Source organism: Xyrauchen texanus, chromosome 32, assembly GCF_025860055.1.
Source record: "Xyrauchen texanus isolate HMW12.3.18 chromosome 32, RBS_HiC_50CHRs, whole genome shotgun sequence".
Lineage (NCBI taxonomy): Eukaryota > Metazoa > Chordata > Actinopteri > Cypriniformes > Catostomidae > Xyrauchen > Xyrauchen texanus.
In genome coordinates, this window is record NC_068307.1 from 29,101,731 (window position 1) to 29,114,230 (window position 12,500).

Below are 12,500 nucleotides of genomic sequence, written 5' to 3' on the forward strand. Positions count from 1 at the left end.
TCCACCTCAAGCTCCAGACAGCGAATAATTGTTTGACTTCTTTGGCCTTTTAACCCTTCGGTTAAGTTCCGGTCAGTTTTGACCGAGTTTAAAACAGTGAAAAACGAATCCTAATCGTAATTTTGGCTTTTGGACTTTTGCAATTTCATTACACACTTCACCTTTAAACAAACCATTTCCAATAACTCCGTTACCTATAAAAGAGCATGTCTGATCAATCACACACACGGTACAGTGAGGGGTGTTACCTCGGCGCAGCAGGAATGGTTTGGTGTAGTCCCAGCTGTCGTTGTCGTTTCGGATGACGTTGAGTCGTGAGGGCTAGAATGAGAGAGCACAACGCCAGTGCATGTGTGTTAGCGCCAGCGCTGTGTGTGTGTGTGTTTGAGTCTGTGTGTGTGAACGCTGCACATTTACCCGAGCGTATTCGATTTTCAGCGTGCAGCAGCGTGCGTAGATGTCAGCGCCGTTCAGAGCGGCTTTGGCCTTCTGTGCGTTCTGAATGGATTCAAACGTGCCGCAGGTCAAGGAGAAATCTCACCGCTGACATGCTTTAAACACGCTTTAAACACACTTTATCTGAGCGTGTGCTTTTAAAAATGAAACATCAAACAACAAAAATACTAAATGTAACAAACACAATAAAACAGTCTCCAGAAATCATGTCATGCTGTAACTGATTCATGAATGAATTGGGCAAGTAGTCCTGTAATAAGCAGGATAATGAGCAGTCAGACGGTCATAAACACATCTCTCATGCTAACTGAGATGAGTTCAGCTGTTCAGCAATTGCTTTCTCACATGCTCTCATTTCATTTATTTATTTCATTGCTTATTAGCGTGTAATCAGATGAATTATGTTCAGTCAGCCGGTTGATATCACAAAATAGTACGTCCCCAATTAGAAAGTGTGTGTTTGTTTATTTCTAGAGTCCAAAATGAACTTTCTGTCAATGGCAGGAGAATTAAACATTTCAAGTTATCATAAATGTTCTCAATCGCCATGAAACTGTATTCTGCATTAAACTATCTGTGAAATGTCATCTGACTTGCTGCTATTTGGTTCCTCAAATGTTCATTTAGTGGTTTAACAGAAAGTATGTGTTGCAACATGGAGGTTTTTTCCTTTTACTCATGAGGTTTGGACTATTATTTCAACATCGCAATGTAAAACATGTGTTGTTGCATTTTTAAAATCCTGTAAAAGTTATCAGCTGACAACCGGCCAGAAATCTGAATTTTACTGTGAACATTTGTAAAAGCGTTGTATTCACATTCGGCCCTACACAAGTGTTCATTTGAGATCCTGTATATATATATATCACACACACACACACACACACACACACACACACACACACATACACACTCACACACACACACTCATACACACTCACACACATACACACACACACATACACACACACACTCACACTCATACACACACTCACACACTCATACACACTCATACACACACACACTCACACTCATACACACACTCACACACTCATACACACTCACTCACACACACACTCATACACACTCACACATACACACACACTCATACACACTCACACACATACACACACTCACACACTCATACACACACACACACACACACTCATACACACTCACACACTCACACACACACACACACACACTCACACACACACACACACACTCACACACACACACTCATACACACTCACACAAACACACTCACACACTCATACACACACACACTCACACACAAACACACACTCACACACACACACTCACACATACACACACACACACTCAAACACACACACTCACACATACACACACACAAACACACACACACACACTGTCAGTTTGTCTCCATGGAGACGTGTCACACAGGAAGGATATTCCACCATGGCTTGTATCCCGTTCCTCTTGAAGATGACGATCCGCAGCACGTTACCGATGGGATTACAGACTGTGTACAGAACATCCTGCAGGAGATGAAGGGAGTTACAGTCGATCTGCTGATATAAACTCATTATAAGTCATTTACACAGTTCAGTCTCAGGTGAAGCGCTGTGTTTTAAAGATGCTGTGTCAAGTCAAAACCAGTTGCTGCTCTGAGTGAACGGCCCCTTAGACAGCAGCATTTTCTGTTGGGAACTATAATGCCTTATAACAGTTTCTGAAGGTTCGGGGGTTATTATAGTTTTGAACATGTAATTCGTTTTTATTTGTTTTGTTTTTCAATTTCAGTTTTGTTTTAGTTATACATAAATAGTTTTATTTCATTTTTATATATCAAAAATGGCTTTTTAGTTTTTATTTTGTTTTAGTATAGTTTTATTTTTCATCTGTTAATGCCACAAAATATCTGTAACACTTTAAAATAATGTTGCATTTATTAAAATGAGTTAATATAAACTAACAGTGAACGTCTAGGTTATGGATGTAACCTCCGTTCCCTGATGGAGGGAACGAGATGTTGTGTCGGAGAAGCGACACTAGGGGTCTCTCTTGAGCACCGAATATACCTCTGATCTATGAAAAAAGGCAAATGAGAAGTTGGCAGTTAGTATTTGCATACCCCGGCCCCGGACATACGGGTATAAAGGCGAGGAAATACTAGAGTTCATTCAGGATTTTTCTGAGGATCCGGAAATGGTCTGGCCACTACAGCGGCTCGGCTCAGCGACGTGGCCAGTAAGACACAACGTCTCGTTCCCTCCATCAGGGAACGGAGGTTACAGCAGTAAACTAGACATTCCCCTTCTGTCGCTCACTTCGACATTGTATTCTGCTGACACAGGAGCGGGCAGGTGACTTACGTGCCAAGACGACCAGCTGTGTCAGACTGCACGTACCCTTCCCCAATGCCCGGCCGGGGCCCTTACATGCATCGAGGGAAGAGGGTCTTACCCAATTTCCTATTCTTTTAGGGGGAAAAGACCCTGCGGAGACCACACCTACCCGGAGGGGAGGTAAAGTGGTGAATACATCACATGTGTTTTTAGGCGACACGTGGTAGTGGCGCGGTGGTAGATCCAGCATCAAGGAGGGGGGAGTTGCTACAACACGGCGACCAGAGGGCAGCCGGGGACTGCCTAAGGAAAACATGGGTCCACTTCCGTAAGGGGACTGTATTGCGGAAAATACACACAGGGGGAGTCCGAGTAGGAATCCTCACCCTGTGGAGCACCTATTCCAGTACAGGGTAGATTGAGTACCCGCAGTGGATTGGGTCGGCAAGTTCCTCCACTGAACTGCGGACCCATGAGGGCTAGGGAGGATTCGTCCAGGGATTCGAGGAGTGGAATCTCCTGGGAGAAAAGACGCACAATTTTACCTCAAGCGAGGGAAAGGGCGCTATATGCAAGCGATTCACCCGGCCAGCCCATCAGCGTGTTACCGAGTTCTACTGGCTCGGACCTGAGAAAACACGGGATGAAACTGACTCAACCCTGAGATTGTAATATCTCGTAAATGTGTTGGGTGTCGGATGCGGATGCCAGAGCGTGCCCTTCCTCAGGGGAATTTTCCAGGGAGGGGCTGTCGTGAGGAGTATGAGGTCCGAGAACCAGGCCCGGGTGGGCCAATAGGGAGCCACTAGTGTGACTTGTGCCTCGTCCTCCCTGACCTTGCACAGCACCTGTGCAAGAATTCTCACTTGGGGAAATGCGTATTTGTGTAGCCCTGCGGGCCAGCTGTGTGCCAGTGCGTCTGCCCCGAGGGGAGCCTCTGTTCGGGCATACCAGAGCGGGCAATGGGAGGTCTCTCGGGAGGCAAACAGATCTACCTGGGCCTTGCCGAATCGTTCCCAAATCGTGATTGTCACACGGTGCATGCCGCAGCGCCATGCTCGTCTCAGGACTCGAGTCTGAAGCCAGTACTGAAGCGGTCTCATATGCATCAACCCCAGCGGCGTGGCTGCGGCGGAGGATTTTATATGCCCCAGGAGCCTCTGGAAGAGTTTTAGAGGGACCGTTGTGCCCGGCTTGAATTTGGTGAGGCATTTCAGCACCGACGCTTGTTGGTGAGGCGTGTGGACACTGAGACTGAGTCTAACTCCATGCCGAGAAAAGAGATGCTCTGAACCGGGGTGAGCTTGCTCTTTTCTCGGTTGACCTGTGAGCGCATAGTAACTCTCGGGAGTGGGCCAGTATGAACCAGTCGTCAAGGTAATTGAGTATGTAGATGCCGGCTTCTCAGAGTGGGGCAAGGGCTGCCTCTGTGACTTTTGTGAAGACGCGAGGGGACAGAGACATGCCGAAGGGGAGGACTTTGTACTGGAATGCCTGGCCGTCAAACGCGAACCGTAGAAAGGGTCGGTGTCGCGGCAGAATTGAGACGTGGAAGTAGGCGTCCTTCAGGTCTACCGCTGCGAACCAATCTAGATGCCGGACGCATGAACGGGAGTTTGAGCAAAACCCGGTTGAAAACTCGCAGGTCCAAGATCGGTTGTAAGCCGCCGCCTTTCTTGGGTACAATGAAGTAAGGGCTGTAGAAACCCTTCTTCATTTCGGTTGGAGGGACAGTCTCTATCGCGTCTTTGAGTAAAAGAGTAGCGATCTCCGCATGCAGGGATTTGGCATGTTCGCCATGTACTGCGGTAAAGCAGACACCCGTGAAGGGGGGCGGGGGCCTGGCAAACTGAATTGCGTAACAGAGTCGGATGGTCCGGGCCAGCCAGCGTGACGGGTTGGGAAGTGAGAGCCACGTATCCAATCTCCGTGCTAGGGGCACCAATGGGACGAGTATTTTGACTTCGCAGCGGGGCGGAGCAAGTAGTATGTCGTCGGGAGGCGAGGATGTGTCCCAAGGCTCTGGTGCTGAGAAAGGACTCGAAGCACTTACCTTGCTCAGCACACCCGGCAGGGGGCGGGTTAGTGACTGTAGTGGCGTTCTCTAGACTCGTCAGAACCGGCCGGCTGGGGGACAGTCGTGGGGCTGAAGGCGGATCTGGGACCACGTCCAGCATGCCGGGACTGATGACATCTGGTGGCAGAGTGCCGTGAGTACCAGATGACCAGTAACAGATGACCCAGAGACAAAGGAAATAGCTCTTTTATTGAGAATTTGTGTACACAGCCCTCCACCGGGGGACGGAGTGGTCTTACCATCTCCGAAGCTAACGTCTTTGGCTCTGGGTCGTCCGTCTCAGGACAGCCTGGGAGCCTTCTGGGTACTCAAAGGGGCCCGTGAGATGGGCCTTGGATGGGAGCACAGGGCGACCCCGCCAAGTGGTAGGGTTTCCGGGGCATAGGTGGAGCGCAACAGCCCTATCCACCGGGGGAATCGCCGTGTACTCGTGGGCCGCTCCGCCGTCGAAGGTAGCGAAAGCGGATGAGCGAGTGGCTTTGTGACGGGTGGAGAAGGGTGCTTGGGACCGGGGAGGCGCGGCCGTGAGCGGCGCCCGGACCCCAGGAACCAGTCATCCAACCGCGATGGCTGTGGGGAGGATTGAGGGTTCCAGTCCAAGCCCACGCTGGTGGCGGCCCGGGAGAGCATGTCGGACATCTGAGGGTCAGCCTCAGCTTGGGCGTGCTGGCCCGAAGGCGGCAGCCCAAGGGAGTCATCCGCATCAGGAACAGGTGTGATTTCACGTGAACAGCATGCACAACCATCAGCTCCGAAGACATTTTCTGAATGAACTCTAGTATTTGCTCGCCTTTATACCTGTATCTCCGGGGGCGGGGTATGTAAATACTGGCTGCCAACTTCTCATTGGCCTTTTTTCATAGATCAGAGGTATATTCGGTGCTCAAGAGAGACCCCTAGTGTCGCTTCTCTGACACAACGTTGAAGAGAGCGACAGACGGGGAACTACAGTTACATTTTTAATTTTTAATTGTTAAACATAATTTTTACATGAAAAATAATGTTATCAAATAAACATGTAAACATTAGTTCATTCATCATGAACTAGAATGAACAATTGTAGATTTATAAATGACCATTGACCAAGATTAATAATGTTTATTAAGTTAGATGTTTAGTTGTTATATCATGATGCATAATGCATTAACTAATGTTTTATATTATTGTTTTTATCCACTTTTCTCCCAATTTGGAATGCCCAATTCCCAATGCTTTCTGAGTCCTCGTGGTGGCACAGTTGCTCTGCCCGCAGTCTGGGTGGCGAAGGACAGATCTCCGTCACCTCCGCTTTCCGAGACTGTCAATCTGCGCATCGTATCACGTGCATTACTGGACGTCACTTGAGAGATTATTAAAAACAGATCAATAATGATTGAAAATACAAACACTGAAGTCGTTTTCTGCATGAAACTATTTGTTTTTTTCCGTTTGTTGTGTACTTTCAGTTTAGTTTTTTACCATTTTAATTTTAAAGAAAATATTTGTTCACTATTAGTTTTTGTCTTTGTTTACAATAATAACCTTGCTTGGAACAACTTGAGAGAGAGTACATATGAAGGGGTTACAGCTGTGGTTTAGTGATGCTGTGGGTCTGGTTGCCATGGTGATGAGATACAGTAGCTCTCGGTTACCGTGGTGATTGGATAGAGTGGATTCTGGATGGAGAGCAGCAGCACTTTGTTCCCGCTGTTGGGGTCGTCTGCGTTGGTGGGACGCGTGATGCGTTTGCTGGTGGAGTAGTTGAAGTACGCCTGCTGACCGGCGATGTAGACGGCCTCCTGAGAACCGCACGCCACACAGTGATCAGCGTTCTGAACGTCCTCGAACTCCACCAGCGCCTGACGCTTGAACGGCATCATCATCACGTAACTGCAGCAGAGACAAACACTTTGAAGAATTTAGAAGTTCTGCGTGACTGAAACAAATAAATGTCCTATTTCAGAACAGCACATTTGAGTACACACACACACACAACTCACACACACAAACATACACACACTCACACACACACACATAGACACACACACACACACACACACACACAAACATACACACACACTCACACACACACACACAACTCACACACACAAACATACACACACACTCACACACACACACAACACACACACAAACATACACACACACACACAAACATACACACACACACAGACACACACACACTCACACACACACACAACTCACACACACAAACATACACACACACTCACACACACACACAAACATACACACACTCACACAACTCACACACACAGACACACACACACAACTCACACACACATACACACACTCACACACACAAACATACACACACTCACACACAACTCACACACACACAAACATACACACACTCACACAATGCACACACACACACACACACACACACACACACACAGTTTATAATAAGTCATCAGACTACACAGTGTGTGTCTTCAGTCATCTACTGTCTGTTACTGACATCACATGATCTTCAACTCATTATTGATATAGTATTCATCAGATGAACCAAAACAACTCCAATTTATGCCACATTCTCATATTTTATTCATGTTCAACAGAAGTGCAGGTGCTACACTTTAAAAACAAATACTAAAATAGATTATTTGTAAATGCAAATTAATGGTCAAATTTAGAAATGTACATGTAAATAAGATTAAAATAGCATAAATCCACAAAGAAATGCAAAATATTATTGTTCTTATTTTAGGGAAGAAGAAATGGTATCATCATCTTCATCATCATCATCATCATAAAAAATAAAATAAAAAAAGGTAACACATCGGACCCTTCCGGTCAAAAATGAGTGCAAATACCAAAGAAGGGTTAAGTGACCTGAAAATAATGTCACAGCACAAATAAAATCAAATTGCTTCGTTTTCTTTATGCAACATATAATTTTTCTTGACTGCACAATGAAGCTATTTAAAGGGGTAAATCAGAAAATATAATTTATCAGAGGAGCATCTGTATAACACAAAAACACAAAGGATGTTTATTGCTTTGTCATTGTTAGTAAAGGGAAGCACAGCAGAGACACAATGTGATACTGCCCTCCGTCTATCAGTAACTTCACATGACCTTCAGTTCTGCTGAGACACAAACTCTGCCTCGTCTTCTCTGCAGTCAACCATCAGGACACTCGTGAGGTCAAAGAGTCACTCTGATTACACAGATCATCATCACATCAACTCATGAGCTTCAGTTCTGTGGCTGTATAATATTCCTCATTATTATTCTATCCTGAACATTGAACCTTATTTGCACCACAGACAGCATCTGACTTTTGTCAATTATATATTTCATTACTGATTGTGAAAGTCTAGAGCAGCTGAAAACATTCAGTCATCAAATGAATTTCATTGGATCTCAGAAGAATGTGATAAATGCACATGAAAGACGTGAGAAGTGTGTTGTGATTAATGGAGATAGTGTGCAGAATTAACACCTTACAATTGGCTTTGGCAAGTAAATCAACACAGCACATACTTGTAGAATTGGACCAGAAAGACTGACAGTGAGACCTGTGCTGACTTAAGTCAGTCAAATCAAACATAAATCTTCTAGCGACTTCTGCGGTTAAAATGTACCATCAGAGGTTCATCCGGGATGAGACTCGTCACATATATGATGCTGCGAGTGACACAAACACCTGCACTCACTGACATGTGTCTATATATAAACATATCACAATGTCATAAGGACAAAAATCATTTTAATACAAAAGGTGCATTTGAGAACAAGAAAAGCACAATTTGACTAATTACACGGGAAGCAGGTCAAACTGATTTCTCTAAGCTCCTCTCTGCAACTTTCCCAATCATGCTTTATCATTTGTCCATTCATTTGAATTTAATGTTCATTTTACCAGATGTTTCCGAATTTCTCCAAGGCTTCCACCAGATCAGCTTCAACCACAGATTCACAGAGTCCACGAACGTGAACGACGGGTGACGGAGCGATCCGATGGGTGTCAGAGCCGTTATCCTGCAGATCAGAGAGACGTTCAAAATCATTTCAACACATTTTAATATAAACTTCATCACACCGATCTCACATGAGACCAGACTTTTCACTAGTGTTGTCACAATCCCAAAACAAAACCATTTTATGATTTTCCAAACCAATTTCAATACCACTGCAATTATACCTTGTGGAGGTGTGGGTGCGGTCGAGCGCCGATCTGTGGAGAGTGAAGCCGGGAATGGCTGAATGGTTAAGGATTTACACCTTGTATTTTCAGTGGTCTGTGGTGGATTTAAAAGGCGACGAGACGGCAGCAGACGGGAGAGAGAGTCCCGCTTCAACCAACCGTGTGTTTGCACGTGTTTTCAGTGTTTGCTGAAAAGCAACAAGCATTTTGTCCCAGGACTTGAACAGTAACAGGCACTAAAATGTATTTGTGTATATCCCCATGCACACACATTACCTTCACCCGGTGTGCTGTACCTGAAGCCTCACCTTGAATTGATTACAACCCGAATCCACCAAGGCTTGGTATGTATCCCCTTGGATACTCACTGGTATACGGTACATCCCTGCTCGATCGGGGGCAGCTTGTGACGTGCTGGGGACCCGGACCCACACCCCACATCCATCATCATGTGTTGATCCTGGATGTGTCCCGATTCCCCGCAGTGCCAACACACAGGCCCAGACCTTACCCCCACACCTGCAGCCCCAGATTTACCAACCTGGCAGGAAATGGGAACAGAGAAAGAGGGGTCGTAGCACTAGAAACGCCCTGGTTCCGGGGAGCACGCTTCGGGGAAATGTTGCTGGGGGGTAGTATGGGATGGAGAAGGGGAAGTGAGAGAGTTAGAGAGAAAGAGAGCGGTTGAGAGAGAAAAGGATTCACCGGCTCATGGATACGCCGCCAAGTGGTCCTCTGCAAGCTGAACTGCCTCTTCCAGCGATGCCGGACAGTGGCACTGGACCCACTCCCTTTGTCAGACGGTCAACGAACTGCTCCAGTACCACCAGGTTGACGACTCCATTGGCACAGCGGCCCTCAGCCAGCAACCACCTCTGACAGGCATCACAGGAAGCGCTGATGGTGCAGTACTGGGTTACGTCTGACCCGTTGCAGGATGGCTCAATTTATTTCCGAGTACTCCAGCAGGCTTGCGACAGGTAGCTGTTGAGCCGCAAGCTGAGTCTCCCCCGACAACCGCGTCAATAAACAAACCACCCACTGCACTTGGGATCACCCCGACCCCTCCGCGGCATGCTCAAAATGTTTGATGAATGCTTCAGGGTTGTCCTCTGGTCCCATTTTAGGCAACATGATCTGAGGAACTGCGGGCTCGGACGGGGTCGCTACTGGAGTATCCCCCTGTGGCAGCAAGCTCCGGATCACCTGTCGCTCCTCCACTTGGGCTTGTATCAAGGCCTGGAACTGTTACTCATGTTCCGACCGCAGCTCCAGTATGGTCTGATGTTGCATTTGGTGGATGCCGGTGAGGGTCTTGATGATTTGAGCCAGCGGCAAGGACTCCATGATGGCGATCTCCCTCGATTCCCAGGTTTGGGCACCACTGTAGCAAAGCCCTTCTCTCCAGGGAAAGAGGAAACGGGAGTCGGCGTACTCCTTGACAGTGGATAAGTCTTTATTTACCAAATGCTTGTTGCTTTTCAGCAAACACCCAAAACATGTGCGCACACACACACACACACACGGTTGGTTGAAGCGGGACTCTCTCTTCCGTCTGCTGCCGTCTCGTCCCCTTTTAAATCCACCACAGACCACTGAAAATACAAGGTGTAAATCCTTAACCATTCAGCCATTCCCGGCCTCACTCTCCACAGATCGGCGCTCGACCGCACCCTCACCTCCACATATTGTACCTATTTATTAAAATATTAACAATTGAAATTAAAACAATAGTATGTGCATTCAGGTATTTCTCACTTGGTTGAAGAGTGCTTCAGTTTTTATTTTCTTCCAAGTAATTATTCAGTCAATAATAAGATACAAAGAAATGAATGGCATAGAGCAGTCAGTGAGTGTTGCAGATCTATTAGGATGTATTTATACTATAAGCCCTGATGCGCAGATATGATTTATTGTGCTCTTTCCAAGACATTTCATGATCCAAACGGGTGTAATATTTAAGCAAAAAACACACGAGAACTTATGATGTATATTGCAGTTATTGACTGATTCATTTGACTGAATTCATTGCATTCATTTTGAAGTGCGCAGCACATGCAGATTATATATTTATTTAATAAAATCAGACTTTTGCAGTTTAATAATTACACTAGGACATACTACAATTTTAATTGGATTTTTGGTGCATTCAAACATTCTTTTCATTCCAAATATGTACAATTCTGAGACATTATTATGACTGATTCAGTGATTTCCTTGACATTGTGGATTTGTGTATCAATCATACAATGATTTTGTACATGTAACAAAAATGTGAGCCACAAACATTCAAACAGTTTTATTGAACCTAAATGTTTTCCAAAACGAATCATTATTTTCCAGAACATTTAGGTGTTTTTCTCGAGGGCGGATGAGAACCCTGAATCTGTTTACATTTACAAACCAACTAAGTTTACCTTTATACCACAACAAGATGGATATTTTGACCAAGGAATGCATTTATCAAAAATGTATTGCATCACCATGTCATCATGATGTCCAAAATCTTTTTGGCCTTTTTTGGTGGCAGTATGCAAACAGTTATATAACGGCTCACACAGCTGAACATGTTCATGTTGTAATAAGGAGACGTCCTGCAGAGAGTAAATGACAGTAAAAGAGCCGGGATGCAGGAGATGCGCTCAGGACAATCATGCTGAAATTGCAGCACTGGCAGTCACGAGAGGAACACGGCAAACTGCTGCATGAGTGCTGCGGGCGCAGACAATTACACTCACACACATTAAACACTAATAACATCGATTATAAGAGTGAGTTCTCTTGACATGGATCGCTGAGTATGATGTAAATGGTTTTAATTTATGGTAAAATATCTTCACATTTATGCTCAGTGTTTACCGAAAGCCATTACAGTCCTCATGTAACGGATGTCTGCCAGCAGGGCTTTCAGTCTCTCTCTCTGTCTCACATACACACGGCCCAATTACGTGTCTTCACATCACAGAGCCTGACAGCGGTGCATTACTGGAGCCGTGTGTCGCAGTGAAGCGTGCAGATCTTGCAAGTAAGAGCAGATACGCCACAAACAACTGCCATAAGATTTACATCCACAGAGACAGAATTTACTGTGAAGCTCAACATCCTTGTTTGTGCGGTATGTCTTTGCATCCTCATCATGTATTTCTTAATGAACTGGATAAAATATTAAAGTCACAGGAGGAAATCATAATAGTTGGTTTTATCACAGAGGGGTGAATTTAACATATTTTTACTCCCTTGGTTTAAGCAGATGTTGCCATATTTAATATGTCCCGTTCTAAACCTCTAAACTGAATAAATGTTTTGTCAGAATTCAGTAGAAGGACATTTCAAGCCACCCAGTCTTTGAAAACATTGATACACTCAGCTAACTTTCAACAGGTCTTGAAGAAATATAATGCTGAATATGGAATAGGACATAATGAGCAGAGGACCTAATACTGAGCCCTGCGGCACTACAGACTTTATT

General features: G+C 45.4%; 1 protein-coding gene across 1 annotated transcript in view; it reads right to left on the reverse strand.

The window, feature by feature from the left end:
- Positions 1 to 12,500, reverse strand: part of LOC127626118 (heterogeneous nuclear ribonucleoprotein L-like) — a 66,069-nt gene that overhangs the window by 18,288 nt on the left and 35,281 nt on the right. The window contains exons 2-6 of the mRNA XM_052101685.1: positions 8,747 to 8,865; positions 6,495 to 6,732; positions 1,891 to 1,976; positions 418 to 514; positions 249 to 321 (exon numbers count right to left, since the gene is read on the reverse strand). Of these exons, the coding sequence (XP_051957645.1) occupies positions 249 to 321; positions 418 to 514; positions 1,891 to 1,976; positions 6,495 to 6,732; positions 8,747 to 8,865 (613 nt within the window). The remainder of the gene's footprint in view (positions 1 to 248; positions 322 to 417; positions 515 to 1,890; positions 1,977 to 6,494; positions 6,733 to 8,746; positions 8,866 to 12,500) is intronic.